At 34.4% G+C, this 19,015-nt stretch overlaps 1 protein-coding gene across 1 annotated transcript in view; it reads left to right on the forward strand.

Moving 5' to 3' along the window:
• Positions 1 to 19,015, forward strand: part of ROCK2 (Rho associated coiled-coil containing protein kinase 2) — a 119,492-nt gene that overhangs the window by 59,705 nt on the left and 40,772 nt on the right. The window contains exons 5-6 of the mRNA XM_069495157.1: positions 9,738 to 9,998; positions 17,743 to 17,887. Coding sequence (XP_069351258.1) covers positions 9,738 to 9,998; positions 17,743 to 17,887 — 406 coding nt within the window. The remainder of the gene's footprint in view (positions 1 to 9,737; positions 9,999 to 17,742; positions 17,888 to 19,015) is intronic.

Consider the following 19,015-nt stretch of genomic DNA (forward strand, 5'->3'; position numbering starts at 1 on the left):
TAAAGGGCCAAATAGTAAATATTTTAGGCTTCGCAGCCCAAGAAACAAAGTTGAAGATACTGTGTAAGTACTTACATAATAAGGGAACAAATTTCTACAAAATTTTTATTGATGAAACTCAAGTTGTAATAAATACAGTTTTCAAAAATATGGGTCTGCTGATGAGAAGAATGAAATTCTTTTCTGGGGTTGATAACATTTTGCTCAATTGGGATTCATAATTAGTGTTTCCTATCCTCAAAATTGAGTGCAAATATTTATCTATTTGTCCTGATGAGTAAAAAGATTCTACGTGTTCATCTTTGAGATTGTCTTTTCACATAGCTAGGTACTGCCAAATACTGTTATCATCCACTAGCACATGATTATTTTTTATTAATAGACTTTACTTTTTAAGTTTTAGATTTACAGAGTAATTGAGATGATGGTATAGAGTTCCCATATACCTCCTGTGCAGTTTCCCCTATTATTAACATCTTACAGATTTATGAATGAACCAATATTGAGACATTATTATTAACAAAAATCTATAATTTGTTCACTTTTTTTTTAGTTTTTACCTAATGTTCTTTTTATGTTTCTGGATCCCATCCAGGATATCACATTACATTTAGTTATTGTGTCTTCTTAGGTTCCTCTTGGCTGTGACAGTTTCCTCATACTTTCCTTGCTTTTAATGCCCTTGACAGTTTTGAGGAGTACTTGTCAGGTATATTATAGGATGTGGATGCTCCTTTATTGCAGTTTATCTGTTGTTTTTCTTATTAATTAGTCTAGATGTCAGGCATGGTGGCTCACACCTGTAATCCCAGCACTTTGGGAGTCGGAGGCAAGAGGATCGCTTGAGGCCAGGAGTTAGAGATCAGTCTGGGCAATGTAGGAAGACCCTGTCCCTACAAAAAAAAATTTAAAAAGTTAGCCAGGGGTGGTGGTATACCCCTGTAGTCCTAGCTACTTGGGAGACTAAGGTGGGAGGATTGCTTGAGTTTGAGAATTTGAGGTTACAGTAAGCTGTGATCATGCCACTGCACTCCAGCCTGGGTGACAGAGTAAGACCCTATCTCTTAAAAAAAAAAAATTAAACGAGGATTATGGGTTTTTGAAAGACTACAGAGGTAAAGTGCCATTTTCATATATTGCCATGTGAAAAGTATGTACTAATATATTATTTATGACTGTTGATGTTGACCTCAAGCATGTAATTTTGATTGACCATCTTTACTCTTGGAGAAGTCATTTTCAGAAATTTAAAAAATTCTTCTCTTGATACTTGCTGTTTAGCAAGGTCATTATATTACAGATTAATTATTTCCAATTGAAGGTTAGGTAGAAGAAGCTCCCCAGCTGCAACGTTTAAATGCATTTGGTAATAAGGATATTTCCTTTGCTCTTGCATTTGGTCCTAAAATGGTGCTGGAACTGTGGAACTAGTTTGAGCTTAGAAAATATATCTGCTACAAATTTGTGTAGGAGTGAAGATTTTGCTTCTTGTTTTTAACTTGTGATAGCATGGGAAGTATATAAAGCAGCTTATTGTTAATTGTCATCAAATGATTGTACTACAGTATAAGTTTTATATATAAGCACTGTTTTGCCTTGTAATTTTAGGTTGTATTAAGAAACATTATCAAGTCTATAGCAAAAGCTAATTTCCAAAGGTATTCAGTATTTTGATAATAGTGGTTGAGGGCAGTTCTTGTTCAGACAAATTTCAGTCTCATCCCTGAGCTCAAATAGTTGCAATAAAATGTTACCACTGCTAAGCCATTTGAACTGAGGTGTGGTAGAGTGAGTCAGGATATTCACCTTTTATTTCTAACAAAAATTCCCAAAACTGATGATGACAGTTAAGTCCACAACAACAAATGACACCATTGACACTACTTATTTATTAATATGAGGGATTAAATTATTTTCTGTTCGGTATCTGTTGATGAATACTATTAAATATAATGAGTAACCATAGACTTTAAACATCTTACATTTTCACAAGCTTTGTAAATTTGTCCAACTAAGTCTTTTTCTGTTCTACAAATATTTTTATAACCATCTGTTGTTACACATCTTATCAGATTCGACTTCAGGTTGTACTGAATTAGTGTTTTCTCAACTTCTTTGAAAATATTCTTTCCATGCAGACTCTTCATAGAGGCTTTACTGCAGACTTAGCACTGACTCCTCTAGTAAGTAGCTATTGCGCAGTATCAGAAACATCTTGACTCAAGAACCAAGGAAAACCACTCAGAATCATTTGCCTTGTTTTTACATTGACTATTGATACTGCTCTCAGAGTCTTCAGCTCTTTGAGTAGCTGTTGTTGCTGAAAGACTAATAGTCTTTCAAGTTGATTTTCTTTAGACACATTTTTTGGCTGCTGCAGTCAAACACAATTTAATTAATTTACCATTGGTAATTTGCTTTCCTTGCTTGTCTAACAAGTGAGCCATCTGGGAACTTTCTTTGGTTTACTCTTACATAGGTTTGGCAAATTTTAACATTTTTCCATAATGAATTTTAATCTTTCAATTTTAAAGTAGTAAAACAGTGCAAACACACTTTGTCTTAGTCTGTTTTGTGTTGCTATAGCAGACTGGGTAATTTAAAAGAAAAGAAATTTATATGTCACCATTTTGGAGGCTGGGGAGTCGAATATCAATCAAGGTGCCAGGATCTGGCATCTGAACTTTATATAAGTGAAATCATTGAATGTATCTTCTTTCATGTCTACCTTTTTTTGTTCCATGTTATGTTTATATGATTTATCCTTGTTGCTACAGTGTATTAATTTCATCACTGTATTTTATTCCATTGTATGTCTATAACACAATTTATTGGTATATTTTCAAAATTGTGTTTGTTACAAGTAATACTATCATCAGTATTCTTGTGCTTATTTCTGGTAGGTGTGTTCCTAAAAGTAGCATTTCTAGGTACTTATAATTAGTCGTAGTAGATGGTATCAGCTTGTTTTCCAGTGTGGCCAGAGCAGTTTCCTTTATAAATTCTCTTAGTCTCACATCCTTGCCAAAACTTGGTATTATCAGATTAAAAATTTTTGATCATTTTTGTGTATGCAAAGTGTTGTCTCACAGTGGTTTAAATTTACGTTTCTCTAATGAAGTGGAATACCTTTTCATATTTGAATATCCTCTTTTGTGAAATACCCGTTAAGTTTCTTGCTTATTTTCCCATTAAGATGTCTGTCAATTAAAAAAAAAATTGATTAGTAGAAATTCTTGTTATTTATTTTGGAGATGAGCCTTTTGTGCATATTGTTACAAATATCTTCTCCTAAATGGTGACTTTCCTTTTTTTTTTTTTCTTTTCAAGCAATCACAGACTTATAGGAAGGTTGGAAATACAAAGGACTTTGGACTTTTTCTGAAGCATTTCAGAGTAAATTGCTGACCTCCATGGACTGGGTGGCTTAAACAACATTTTTATTTTTCACAGTTCTAGAGGCTAGAAGTCAGAGATAAGGGTGCCCAGCATGACTGCATTTTTGGTGGAGGCTCTCTTCCTGGTTTATGGATGGTGGCCTTTTCATTGTATTCCCTGTAGAGTGGAGAGCAGAGATAGGAAGCAAGCGCTCTCCTGTCTCTTTCTATAAGGGCACCAATCCTGTCAGGAGGACTCTACCCTCATGACCTTATCACCTTCAAAGGCCCCATCTCCAAATATCACATGGGGGTTTAGGGTTTCACCATATGAATTTGGGGGAACTGAACACAAACATCTAGTCCTTGATAACCTCCTAGTACTTAAGTATATATCTTCAGCAACCAAGGATGTTCTGCTTCATAGCCACAGCAACTTTCTTGGAAATAAGGATACCTACATTGATACATTACTGATTCATACTCAGACCCCATTGCAGTTTCACCAGTTGTCCAGTAATGTCTTTTATAGCAAGAGGATCCAGTTCCAAATGACATCACATTTATTTTCTTTCAGTTTGAACCTTTTCTCAGTCTTCCTTTGACTTGTTCCTTTTGGGCTCTGATATCCGCGACTAGGCTACCCCTTTGCCTGGATATCCTTCTTACCCTGCTTGGGCTTTGATACCCCATGTCGGCCATCCTCTTACCTGAATACTCCTTCCCCTTTTGTGCTCTGATACCCTCTGTGTGACTTACCTTCTGACTCCTTTTTTAAAGTATGTTTTGATGAATGGAAATGTACAATTTTAATGCAGTACAATTTAATCAAACTTCTATGGTTAATGGCCTTCTGTGTTCATTTAAGAAACTTTTCCTTACCTTTATGTCATGAAGATATTCTGATGTTATCTTTTTCACTCTATTTGTTGTCTGTTAGTCAGTCCTATCTTAGTCCATTAGAGCTGTTATAACGAAATACCATAAACTGGGTGGGTTGTAAACAACAGAAATTTATTTCTCAAAGTTCTGGAGGCTGCGAAGTCCAAGATCAAGGCACTGCCAGATTTGTTGTCTGGTGAGGCGTCCACTTTCTCGTAGATGGCTTATCCTTGTGTCCTCACATGGTTGAAGGGGGTGAATGAGCTCCTTTGGGGCCTGTTTTATAAAGGTATAAGCCTTCATGACCTAATCACCCCCTCAAAGACCACTCCTCCTAATAACTTAGTATGGTGGTGTTATCATACTATCATTAGTATTTCATATGAATTTTTGGAGGACACAAAACATTCAGACCATAGCACCTATGGTCAAACCAGAATTTTTTAAATGGGGTGTTACTTAAGGATTAAATTTTATTTGTTTGCATGTGGATATTCAGTTGTTCCCACATTACATAGTGGCAAAATTTCACTTTCCCCACTGGTATGCATTGCCTCCTTGTGTTGTAATTCAATTGTCCATATGTGCTTGGGTGTATTTTGGGGTTTTCTGTTCTATTCAGTTGTTTTGTCTGGTTTTTTTTTTGTTTGTTTTGTTTGTTTGTTTTGTTTTGTTTTTGTTTGTTTTTCAGCTCATTAAGGGGGGTTTTGTCTGTTCTTGCTACCAGTAACACAGTGCTTTGATTAGCTTTGTTTAACTTGCTTGGTATTTATTGGAGCTTCTTAGAACCGTGGATTTATAGATTTCAGAAAATTTGTGAAAATTTTGGCCATTATTGAAATATTTTTCTTCTCAGCTCCTGCCCCCTAGTCCCTCGGCCCTTTTCTCAGACTTCAATTACATATGTATTGTCTGTTTATTTTGTCCACTGGGTAACTGATATTCTCTTTTACCCCCAAGTCTTTTATTTTTTTCCTTGCCTGCTTTAGCTTTTATTGCTAAGTCATTGAGTTCACTGACCTTTTCTTCTATAGCGCCCAGCCTAACGTCAGTCCCATCCTATCTGGCTTCTTTCTCTCAGCAAAATTGTTTTGAGATTCATCCATGCTGTAATATATATCAATAATTCATTATTTTTTATTACCGACTGAATAGTGTTCCCTTGTATGGATATATTACAATTTGTTTATCCATTCATCTGTTGGACATTTGGGTTGCTTTCAGTTTTTCTCCCTTACAAATAAAGCTGTATTATTAACTTGTGGATCAATTTGATTCTTGGAAGGCTTATTTTTAAGCGATATTAGGGTGGATTTAGAGTTGCCTCTACTGTGATGAAAAATATGTACAGTATTAGTATCTCTTTTGTGTTCTGGTAGCTATGTTTACCATTTTAACATGCACATTTAGATTTTTAAATTCAGTTTATTGAGGTACAATAACTCAACTTTATATAACTTTATTGAGGTATACAATCTTTTTCTACATTTATAATAAACTTTTTTGAGGTATAATATGCATACCTTAAAATTCATCTGTTTTAAGTGTACAACTCAGTGATTTTTTAGGAAATTTACAGAGTTATGCAGCCATCACTACAATCTGATGTTAGAACATTTCCACAATCCCAAAATGGTCATTCATACCCATTTATCATCATTTCCTATTACCCTATCCCTAGGCAACTACTAATGTGCTTTCTGTCTCTATAGATTTGCTTTTTCTAAACATTTCATGTGAATGGAGTCATACTATATGTTGTATTTTATATCTGGTACCTTTTCCTTAGCATATTGTTCTTGAAGTTTATTCACTTTGTAACATCTCTCATCCTTCATTCCTTTTTAGTGTTGAATAATATTCTATTGTGTGGTGTGGTATAATAAAGAATGTATTGGGTCCTCTTTTTCTGGCACAAAGCATAAGTGCTCCTGGAATTTCCTGAATGATAGGAGTATCTTTGTTATGCTAATGAGATGACTCTAGTGGTGTCCTGATAGCTACAGGATGACTAGAAAGACCAAGTAGATAATTAGAGGATTGGGCTTTCAGCTGCCAGACCTCCTGGGAGAATAGGGGTGGGGGCCTGGAGATTGAGTTTAGTCACTTAGCCAATGATTTAATTAATCATGCCTCTGTAATGAAGCCCCAGTAAAAACTGTGGACATTGATACTCAGTGGAGCTTCCTGGTTGGTGAACACATTGATGTGCCAGTGTCAGGGGGGTGATGCACCCTGATTAAATGTGGAGAAGGCACAGAAACTCTACAGTCTCTTCCAGACTTCACCCTTTGTGTATCCTTTATAATAGAACTGTAATCATAAATATAGTGCTTTCTTGAGTTGTGTGACTCATCATAGTGAATTGTTGAGCCTGAGGAGATTGTGGGAACCCCTGAACTTATAGCCAGTAAGTCAGAAATGCACGTGGCCTGGAGATCCCCAGCGTGCAGCTGTCTGAAATGAGGGCAGTCTTGTGGAAGACTGAGCTCTTCACGTTCAGGATCTGATGCCAGCGCTGGATGGTTAGTGTCAGAATCGTATTGCAGTACACCCAGATGGGGTGGAAACAGAAGTATATGGATATACCTCATTTTGTTTATCTGTTTACCAGTTAATGGACATTTGAATTGTTTCCAGTTTTTGGCTGCTATGCTGCTATGAACTTTTACATACAAGTCTTTGGTAAATATATTCCATTTTTTTTAGGTAGGTACATAGGAGTGGAATCCTTGATTGCATGGTAAATTTATGTTTAACTTTTGAAGAAATTACCAAACTGTTCTCCAAAATGGCTGTGGCATTTTGCATTCTCACCAACACGATATTTTCTGTCTTTTAGGATAGCCGTTCTGATGAGTGTGAAGTGGTATCTCATTGTGGTTTTAATTCGCATTTCCCTAAGGACTAATGGTAGTGGAGCATCTTTTTGTGTGCTTATTGGCCACTCCTGTATCTTCTTTGGTGAAATGTCTATTCATATTTTTTGCCTTTATTTAAATAGGGTTTTTTGTCTTATTATTGAGTTGTAGGAGTTCATATATTCTAGATATAAGCCCTTTGTCATATATATCACTTCTAAATATTTCCTCCCAACCTGTGGCTTATCTTTTTATTTTGTAAATGGTATCTTTTGAAGCCAGAAAATTTTTATTTTGATGAAAAACTGTATATCAGTTTTTCATTTTGTCAGTTGTGTTTTTGGTGTTACATCTAATAAATCTTTACCTAATCCAAGGTCATGAAGATTTTCTCCTTCATTTTTTTCTAAGGTTTTTGTAATTTTAACTCTTAAATTTAGGCCTAGGATCCATTTTGAATTTATTTTTGACTATGGTGTGAAGTAGGGGTCTAAAAATTCATCTTTTTGCCTGTAAATATCGAATTTTTCAAGCACCATTTTTTAGAAAACGCTATCTTTTCCCCTACTAAACTATGCTGGCACTTTTGTCAGAAAATTTTACTGATCACAGATACAAGGGTTCCAGTGATTTATGTGTCTATTTCTATGCCAGTACTAATACTGTCTTGATTACTATAGCTTTGTAGTGAGTTTTTGAATTGGGAAATACAAGTCTTCCTACTTTGTTCTTGTTCAGGATTGTTTTGACTCATCTGGGTTCTTTGCATTTCCAAATAAAGTTTAGGATCAGCTTGTTGATTTCTGGAAAAGATCCACTGGGATTTAGATAGAGATTGCTTTGACTATATTGATAGATTTGGGAAGAATTGCCATTTTAATACTACTGACTCTTCCATTCTATGAACATGGGTGTCTTTCTGTTTATTTATATCTCTTTCTTTCTTAGCCAGTAGGGAAAAGGGAGAGAGAGTGCAGGAAGGGGAGAGGACAGAAGGAGGCTATATCTTTTCTTTAATCATTTAAACACATACACACTGATAGACACACACACACACACACACACACACATACTTTTTCTCAATTTGGTAACCAGCCTAATAATGCCTTTTCATCTCTTCCTTCCCTGCATCCACTACCTTCCATTTTAAAATTATTGTGATTTTTGGCTTGACTATCAAAAAAGTGATTTTGTGTCGGTAATTATATTTAATAAGTTTTTCTAGATTCTTTATTTTTCCTTCTTTCTTATGTCTCACATAATCCTCTTTCTTGGATTTATTTTGTCAAACGATATCCCTGAACAATTTTTGCCATCTCATTTGCTTTCTAGTCTGCCATATTCTAGAATCAAAATTATTTTTCCTCAAAACTTTGAAGATACAGTTATTTTGTCTTTTGTATTCAGCATATTGGCTAAGAGTTTTGTTATCAATATAATCTATCTTATGTTTTTGTATATGAGGCGTGTTTTTGGAAACTTATGATTCTTCTCTTGGATTTATGAAAATTTAGCACTGGCTGTCTAACGTTTTGTGTTTCATTTAGAGGTCTTTTCAATCTTAGATTTTTAACTTTATTCATTTCCAGAAATTTTTGTTTATTTTTTCTTTTTCTTCTAGTCAGTTCTCTCTTTGTAGATCTGCTTTTAGATAGGTGTTGGAGCTTTTCTAACCTTGCTTTGTATTTCATCTCTTACTCATGTCAGCCTACTGCTTAAATGATGCTGTATCTATAACACCTTTGATGGTATTGATTTTACATATTTAAAGCTGTCCTATTAAACATTTCCTTGTGTGTTAATTTTATTTCTTGAATTACTTTTCCTCTGTTTCATGATGTTGGTTTTTCTCAAATGTTGATTGTTGGTTTTGTTCTATCTTTTCCCTGTTTGTCTGTGGAAGCCTTTTCTGTTTCCATTGCTTGCTTGCAGGAGGGGTGGGACATGTTGTTTGGTGGGATGTATAGATACATTTTCTTGTGACTTTGTGGTTTCTCTGTTTCTCCTGGGGGCCAGTAGCAGCCTGGGTTGGTGTCTTATTTCCCTGGTCCCATGCCCCTCCTGTAGCGTGAGTACAGGTAACAATGCCTTTTGGTGCTTACCAAAAGTAAGGTGATGGGGAGGGAGAGAGAAGAGTTAGTCCTGTTCCAAATATGGCTGCCAGTTACTCACTCTTTCCACTGGTGTGGGGCTTATTCCCTCTTCTACATACATTGAATCTAATATCTCTTAGATTTTTCTAAATTGCTCCTACCTCCTCAGATCTTTTTTATGTGAGTTATGTGCAATGGTTTGTTTAATTTTTTTAAAATATGTTGTTATCACCTTCTATGCTACTTCTTTGTTTTAAATGTTTTTATTTGAATGGTTTACTGTATTGTGGTCTCCAAGAGGGGACATATTCATCTATGCTTCAATAAGGTACCCATATAAAAATTTGTCTCATACTGTTTTTCCATTATACATATCCAAGTCTAAAATAGAAGATTTCATAAATTTAACTTAGTTTTGGTCATTAAATAGTTTGTCTTTTTCAGTAGTTGTGGTAGGTTTTAGTTTTTATTCTATTTATGGTTTGTTTTTTTTTAATTTTTTCCCTTTTCCTTTTGTTTTCCAGCTCTTTTATGCCTTTCAAGATGATAGGTATCTGTACATGGTAATGGAGTACATGCCTGGTGGAGACCTTGTAAACCTTATGAGTAATTATGATGTGCCTGAAAAATGGGCCAAATTTTATACTGCTGAAGTTGTTCTTGCTCTGGATGCAATACACTCCATGGGTTTAATACACAGAGATGTGAAGCCTGACAACATGCTCTTGGATAAACATGGACATCTAAAATTAGCAGATTTTGGCACATGTATGAAGATGGATGAAGTAAGTAAGCAAATTTTTTTGAATTGGGGAACAAAAGTAAATGAAATACCTAAAATCAGGACTTCATGGTTTTGAACAAAGGATAAATTTAATTTTTCTAACTGTGTAATAACTCAAACAAGATAATGCCAAATTAAAACATTTCATTCTTCTGTCGAGTACTTAATTGGCAGATTTGCTGGACCTAAGAGAAATAAAAGCTCAGCTGTTTTTATTATCTTTCCTCATGGACTGTTGATAAGCATTTGCTACCAGTCAAAACTGGTTCATGTGTATAATGATATAGGTAAAGAAGTAGGACACAAAATCTAAATTATGGTACATGGGTATTTCTACCACCATTGTTATTTCTGTGATTTTCCTTCTAAAAAGGAAGAAAGGTGAGGAAAAAAAATTTACATTACTACCTTCTACCCCACCCCTGCCTGTATCAACCATATAGAATAAATTTGGGGCCATCTATTGTGATACTTTATCTGTTGAACAATTTATATTATAATTAATAGGTTCAGTGACATTAACCTCATAGCTAATTATGATATTGATTTATTTTGGTTAAAAATTTTATATGTCTTGCCCTTTTCTCTGTAAATGTACTATAAATCCTAGCAGTAATTCCTTATTGGGAGGGATCATGTTGGATCTAGGAGATCACTTGTAAATGTTAATATATATTGACAGCAAACTATGTTTCATCTTTTGTGTGGTTTTCACAACCTTCCACTATGCTTATATAGCTAATCTATTTCTTATTAGTTATCTAGTCAAGACCTGTATTATAAATAAAGATAATTTTCTTTCCTCTTTACCTCAACTTATTCATGCCACCTATGCGACTTTTACTTTTATTAGTCATCCTACTTTCATCAGCATTCCATGTTCATCCAAGCTCAGGTGGTAATCCTAACCTGACTAATCACTTTTCTAATATCATAATGCCTTTTCTTATTCAGAATCTGTGCTATACTTTATAGGCCATTTTAGTCTACCCAGCTAAAACTTAACATCCCTTTACTTTTTTTGGTCTTCTTGATAGGACTGTTACTATCTTCTGCAACCATTACTCAGTGCTTAATATGTGGAGTATTTTATTGTACCCAAAGCTCCCTCTTGTGGTATTTAGCATAATGTAGTATGAAATGATTAACAGTGAAACTTATCTTTAATGAAAATGAAGTATGAAATAATTTTCAGATAGAATGCTAGACTTTTTTATGTTTATTGTACATAATATGTTTATGCACTGTACTTCCATGAATGTATTCTAATTTTAATTAAACCAAAAACTTTTGAGGGTGGATGGAGTGCAGAGAGATAAATCACACCATATGTTTTTAGGGAAGGTAAAGGTAGTTACGAAAAAAGAAAAGGTATAGAGTATGAGAATATGGGAAACAGGATACAATATGGTATTTATAAAATAATTTTATGAGCATGTAGTAAATATTAAAATCAGCTGTTGAAAATATCTTAAATTGTCTCTGTATAAGGCAAAAAATGGCTTATCTAATTTTGTTTACTGTTTTTCATTAAGGTGCAAATAGTTATATTTTCCTCTTTTCAGTTTTTGTCTCATTCTCTTTCCTCTCTTTAATAGATAACCAATTTAATGTGTTTAGCATATGCTTTTGCAGAGTATTAGTATAATATACATATATATTCTTCATTTGTATAAACAATATGTTGGTATAGATGCCATTTTGTTTACTTTGTTACTCAGCATTGTTTTTATGTATATCCCTAATAAATATAAATTAGTTTATTGCTTTGTTTCTGCTGCTTACTATGCCATTAGTATCTACATATCAATTTATTATTCCCCTGGAGTTGGATTTCTGGTCACCTCCAGCTCCCTGCTACCAACAATATTGTCTCTAACATCTTCATATATGTCCTATGTGTTTCCCGACAAGGATTTCTCTAGTATAAACTTAGAAGTGAAACTGCTGTATCAGAGGGTACATGAATAAGGAATTGCCTGATCTCCAGAATGGCTGTAAATGTTTATAACCTCTTACCAGTAGTGCATGAGAGACACTGTCTTCCCATATTCTCACTAACCCTTATTATTCAGCTCTCTAAATGTTACCACTTCCATTGGTTTACAGTAGTATTTTTTCAAAATTGTGTTTATCTTATAACTAATGATAACAAACCTCTCTTCATATACTTGTCAGTCATTTCTGTTTTGTGAATTACCTGTGTATATCTTTTATCTTTTGACTTTGTGTATCTTTTAAAAATTGGCCTCCTGTTGATATACAGAGCTTTTTTGTATAATCTAGATAGCGATTCCACAGATGCTGCTGTTAACATCTTCCATTCTGCCACCCCGCCATGCCTTTGTTTAAATAGAAATCTTTCATTTCGATATGGTCAGATTTTTTTAAAATACTGAACTTTAAAAATGCTGATTGTTTTACCCCAAACCTCCATTCTTCCAACAATACTAATAATGAGGATGATTATATAATTTAAAGAACAGAAGTTTTTCCTTAAAAACTATAGTATATAGAATTGATAATTTTATATTAGTTTTATTAACATGAATAGTGTTTATTATAAGTTTCAGGTTTATTGCTTTGTTTGCCTTGTTTGATTATTGTTGCTATACTGAAGCCATTAGAAATGTTTATAGTTTCATTCTCATTTCCCTATAGAAGGATTGGCAAACTGGAACGTAAGGGCCAAATCTGGCCTATGGCTTGGTTTGTACAGCTTATGTGCTAAAAATGATTATTACATTTCTAAAGGATTGTTTATAAAAAGAAGAAAAATATGTGACAGAGACCCTATGTGGCCCATAACAAAATATTTGCAATCTAGCCCTGTATAGAAAAAATTTACCAACCCTTAATCTATAACATAGATGTAGATGCTTGAATCATTTTTCAGCTGTCCTGGCTTCCTATAAAATGTTATGCCTTGGATAAAAACAAAAATAAAATATAACTATAAAATTAAAACTTACAAGGACTAAAATAATTTATTACTATCATAGTTAAAAGTAATGGTGTCTCATTAGGTTCTATTATTGGCAAATCATGGGTGACACAATTTTCTGGGTGCTGTTGCTGTTACTCTCTGTGTCTCTTGGAAAAAGAACGTTATCTGGATGTAAATAAGAGTTACGTTATACTATGTTTACATCTAGGTGTGTCTCAATGACAGCTGAGAACTACTGCTATTTTAAATTATCTACATTGATCATATATTTGGGCTAATGCTTTGCCTGTCGCTCATTTCATAGCAACCTTTACCACCTTTTAAGCCACCTGATACGCTGGTATTTTAAATTACATGAAGATAGCATAAGATTTTATCCATTAACGTTCTGGTGTATATCACTTGATTAAATTGAGGCTGTGATTTTTTCAAAGGCTAACTTTATTAATAATTTGTTAATGTTCTCAACCTTTCTACAAGTGACATCAATTTTAAAAATATACATGTTTCAGAAACTTATGAAAATAAAAACTGGTACTTAGCAGGGATAACTGGAATAATCAAGGTAGGCAGCTTTGTGTGGCTGTGGGTACTGCAACATGGCAAATGGGATTCTAAATTAGGTATTTTTTAGACAGAATGTAAGAATAAGCAGGCCTGCATTAGCCAAGAACCCTTGTGAGGCAAGGGGTATGCATCTGTGAAGAGAATGAGCAAGGGATCATTTTCAGTTTTTAAAATGGACTGAAAAGCTTCCTGCCTGTGTAGCAAACTGAAGCTTTTAATGCTTCTGATACTTAAAAATTACACTTACAAATTTTCTTTTCCTTTTCTTTTTATAGGAAGCATTTTAGTAGTTTCTTAAACCAACTCTTAAGATTTCTGATTGACCAGTTTAGTGTTTTCAGTAAATTCTCTCAAGTTACGATATTTTGTCAATGATAAAACATCAGATATATTAATATTTATCTAATATACCTTTAATCTGATACATGTAAAAAATTTGAGAAACCTTTGAAAAGCCATACCTGATTATCTTGCTATCCAGTTTAAAACCCTTCAGGAGGTTTCTGTCACCTGCTGAGTAAGGTTCAAACTCCTTGGCTTGTCCTGGTAAGGCTCTTATGATGAATGACCCCTGCCTGCCTCTCCTCCTCATTCTCTATTGTGAAGTAGTACCTTATGGCTCAGAAGTCTTGAGTCACCTTTAGTTCTTTTTATACTGTGGTATTCTGTGATTCCTGGCCTATGTACATACATACATGCTATTTAATAGTCTCCGTGGCAAATTCCTACCCATATTTTGAAACTCAGTCCAATATTTGCAATTTTGTGAAGGCTCCTTAGGTTGGCTCCCGTGTCCTTTCAACATGGCCCCCCTTTAGGAGCATTTTCTTATTTTTGACACTATAAGGTGTTAAAGACTTAAATTTTTTCTGTCTCAGCCCTGGAATCAGCTACTTCTTCAAGAAGCTCTGAATTTTTTTGTTGTTGTTACAGAATGGTATTTAGAAATCAGTGTTTTGGTGCTAGGTGTGCTCATTGCTCCTGGAGTGTCATTACTTCTAGGCCCTGTCAGAAGATGGAGTTAGGATGTTTATATTGTATATACTACATATGCAGTAACCACATGTACACACATTTATATTTAATATTTTTTCTGTGTATATAGTATATTAAAAATCACAAGTTTATACTGATACTTCTGATTCAAGTCCAACACCAGGTTTTATTCTAGTCTTCCTTCTTTTTTGTCATTTCTTTCATGAATAGTGAAAAACTTGACTCTCATTACCTACAGTATTTTTACTTGTTCAACCCTAGTATACACATAAAATTATTTCAGAATTGCCAATTCCTACCCCTGTGACAAACAGATTTGCTAAGTAAAATGTATTATTTTTATATACTACTTTTTGTTTTTTGTCTTATAGTATCCCATTAGGATACTGTTTTCCAAAGTTACTTAAGTTCTTTTCTTCCTACCCTATTCAGTGTGATTATGTTATTCATTTATAAAACAGATTCATTTCTTACTTTTTATATTCTATTAGGTCCTTAAATATGAAATGTCCAATTTTGAATCAAAAGTGTAGTTTATTATGTCTCAGACAAGGAGTGCAATTCGTCAAGTATGCGCCTAACCTGTTGACACAGTTTTGCTATCTTAATGGTAGCTTGCTTATGCCAGTAGTGAAGAAGCCTGGAGAGTAAGTGGTGATGAAATTGCAAAAGGTGCTTTTCACAGCCTGTTGAGAATTGAGTAAGTTTCCTTGCAAGAAGTGGTCCAAAGCCTGGAAGAAGTGGTAGTCAGTTGGTGCAAGGTCTGGTGAATATGGTGGATGACAGAGAGTTTCCAAGTCCAGTCTCTGTAGTTTGAGCAGTGTTGTTTGTGTGACATGTGGTTGAGCATTGTCTTGTGAGAGGATTGGCCTGTCTCTATTGACTAATCTTGACTGCTTACTTGCATCCTCGTTTCGTCCAACTGGTTGCAGTAGACACCCGCTATAATCAGTTGACCAGATTGAATGAAGCTGTAGTGGATAATACCAGCACTGGGCCACCAAACAGACACCATTGGGGTTTTCTTAATGAATGTTTGGTTTTTGACTGTCTTTTGGTACTTCACCTTTATCTGACCGTTGTGCTGAACGCCTGCGATTCTCAAAAGAATCCATTTTTCATCCCACATAACAATACAGCGTAGAAATGGTATGTCTTTATGTCATGACAGCAAAGAAAGGCAAGCTTTGGGGCCGGGCGCGGTGGCTCTCGCCTGTAATCCTAGCACTCTGGGAGGCCGAGGTGGGCGGATCGTTTGAGCTCAGGAGTTCGAGACCAGCCTGAGCAAGAGCGAGACCCCATCTCTACTAAAAATAGAAAGAAATTATATGGACAGCTAAAAATATATATAGAAAAATTAGCCGGGCATGGTGGTGCATGCCTGTAGTCCCAGCTACTCGGGAGGCTGAGACAGGAGGATCGCTTGAGCTCAGGAGTTTGAGGTTGCTGTGAGCTAGGCTGACGCCACGGCACTCACTCTAGCCTGGGCAACAGAGTGAGACTCTGTCTAAAAAAAAAAAATAAAATAAAAAAAAAAAAAAAAAAAGAAAGGCAAGCTTTGAAGTGATTTTTCTTCTGACGCTCATTTAATTCATGCAGAACCCATGTATCCAGCTTCTTTACCTTGCTGATTTGTTTCAAATGGCCCAATGTTGTTGGAATAGTAACATCAAACCTTGCTGTTGATTCATGCATAGGTTGAGATGGATTTGCTTCCACCACAGCTTTCAGCTCATCATTATCCACCTTGGTCTCAGGTCAGCCACATGGCTCACTTTCAAAATTAAAGTCACCAGAACAGAACTTCTCAAACCGTCAACATACTGTGCATTCAATTAGCCACATCCTTCCCAAACACTTCTTTTGTTTGAAGTCTAATTTCTATGGATATATGTCAAATGAGAAATTTTCTTTACCACAATAAGTCTGTATTAATTTTTCTCCCAACAGAAGTCTAAACTATAGGATAGTCCATGAAACAATTAATTGCATCCCCTGCTTTTTGAAGTCAGGCATATCTTGTTCATCATTCATTTTTATAATAATCCACACAAAGCATGACTCCCGTAGTTTGCTTAATTATTTCTATAAAATTTATTTTTTAAATTTATATTTAAATGAAAATGAATTCTGTATTTGCTGTAGACTTGGGAAAATAAAATCATTGAGTTATTTCTGCCAGTTTGTGATTGAATAAAAAGATTGTTTTTGAAATTAACATCCCATGTTTAACATGTTTTGTAGCACTTAAATAAAAACATTTACATAAATTATGTTTACAGAATACGTTACCCTTCCTTTTCCCAAGATGGTCGTGATACTTAATATTTTGGTAGTTTTTATAGCTTCTGTATGAGGAGTGTGGGTAACACATGCTTTACTGGGCAGATAAAGGGAATGAAAGGCATTTAAATTAATCTGTAAAATCATTGCAGGTTTGATAGAGCTGGAGGTGAAGGAGTATTATGTAGCACTATACTACCATAGTGGTTTATTTTGTAGCATGCACACATACACATCATACACACACATAACACACACACAATCATGATGGTTATTGTCCTCATCAAAATGACATCGGGATGACATAGGGATTATCTTACTACCTACTGAAGCTAAACACAGGTAAACATTTTTTAAAATCATTTTGCCAAATATATTGATGCCACAGCTGCATATTTCTAAATATGTAGCTTGGAGGTGTAGCTTGTAGCTTTTAAACTTTTAAGTTGTTTTAATTTAAACATTTGATTGATTTCTTCATTTTTTTTCTTGATAATATAAGAACCATTCTTTATATTCAACTGGGGCCCTTTGTCATCTTAATTGCTTCAGTTTATTTTGGGAATATGAAAGCTTTCTTTCTCTAATGATTCCTTTCTTTTCCCCAGGTCAGGTGCCTTAAGACCACATTTTGTACTTCTCTTATAGCTAGTTTTTAATATAACAAATAAGAAAAAGAAACAAAGTTGTTGATTTGCATGGAATCTCCGTGGAGTTTACCACCTTTTCTTTCATTGATGGAGCCTCCTGTGTTTTAGCGTTATCTCCCATAATCCAGATATTTTTATGCATTTCATAATGTATTCCCTGTATCCCAAAGCCATGTCAGCAGTTAAGTTCTGTTGGTAGCAATATGTAGTCACCGTGTGTCTAATAATAAATGAATTAGTTGCATTTATATGTGTGTGTTTTTACACAAATCTGTTTTTCTTTATGTCTTCTATTTACCCAGACAGGCATGGTGCACTGTGATACAGCAGTTGGAACACCTGATTATATATCACCTGAGGTTCTGAAATCACAAGGGGGTGATGGTTACTATGGACGAGAATGTGATTGGTGGTCAGTAGGTGTTTTCCTTTTTGAGATGCTAGTGGGTAAGTAAATATTTTAACTTGTTCTTTCTTTCAAAACCCTTCTTATAACACTTTAGTTCAGTCAAGAATTTGAGAATGTAATGAAATTAATTGCCTGTTCCAAAAAGTATTGAAATTTCTGGAAACTTTGAATTAGTAGTATCTGATATGACAGATTGTTAACTGGAAAATTAATATCAAGCCTGATACTGGCATAATGATTGAATAGAATAAGTAGAACGTGGGAAAAAAATTGAAAGTATATTGCTAGGAAATATTTCTCCAGTAGACGTTTTTGAGCTTAGAAAATATTGGAACAAGAAGCTTACAACTTCAGTGGGCCTCCATTCTAGGATTCTTTTTATCAATTATATTTGTTATAAATATTTTAAATATAAGACTTAATACTTGTTCTAATAATAATAGAGAACTAAAAATACTCTTTAGTTTCTATAATTGTTATATAACTGATTTTGCAAACTGTATTCCTTCTATTTACTACTTGTATATAAATTTTGTTTGTAATTCCAGTGGATTGAATCATAAATATAGTTACTGACTGCTTAATTGTCAAGATAAATATGTTTTATAATATTCAGTTTTTAAAAGCTCAGAAGCAAATTGAATTATTTATTTTACTGTGACCAAGTCAAAATTTGAAAGACTAAAGTATTTCAAACTTTCTTTACATGATAGATTTTATTTCTTAGCTTTCCCATCCCAGAATACTAGGTCACAAAAATATCTTCTGGCTAAGGAAGCCAATGACTGAATTACGTGGAATGGGGATGAAGGGAGAAAATGTAGCTAATCTACTTTCCAAGGCTTGTGTAATATGGCTGATAACATTATATAGAATGAATGGCTTTAGATTTGAAAATATATTTTTGGAGTTAAGGAATTTATTTTCTAGAAGATGACCCCAAAAGAAATTGGTAGTATAGAATCTGTGTGATTATTGCTAAAAATTCAGAAATTTTTGGTAAATTCTGATTTTAAATAATAATTACTATGGAACTTTTTTGTGGCATAAATTGCCTTTTCTTGGTGACCATCCTGTGCATTGATCTTGTTATGCTTAGTTTCATGCCATGGTATGACCTGCTTTGTTTTGGGGCTTTGTCTTTGTAGTGAGTCTCTTTGTAGTGA

Source organism: Eulemur rufifrons, chromosome 19, assembly GCF_041146395.1.
Source record: "Eulemur rufifrons isolate Redbay chromosome 19, OSU_ERuf_1, whole genome shotgun sequence".
Lineage (NCBI taxonomy): Eukaryota > Metazoa > Chordata > Mammalia > Primates > Lemuridae > Eulemur > Eulemur rufifrons.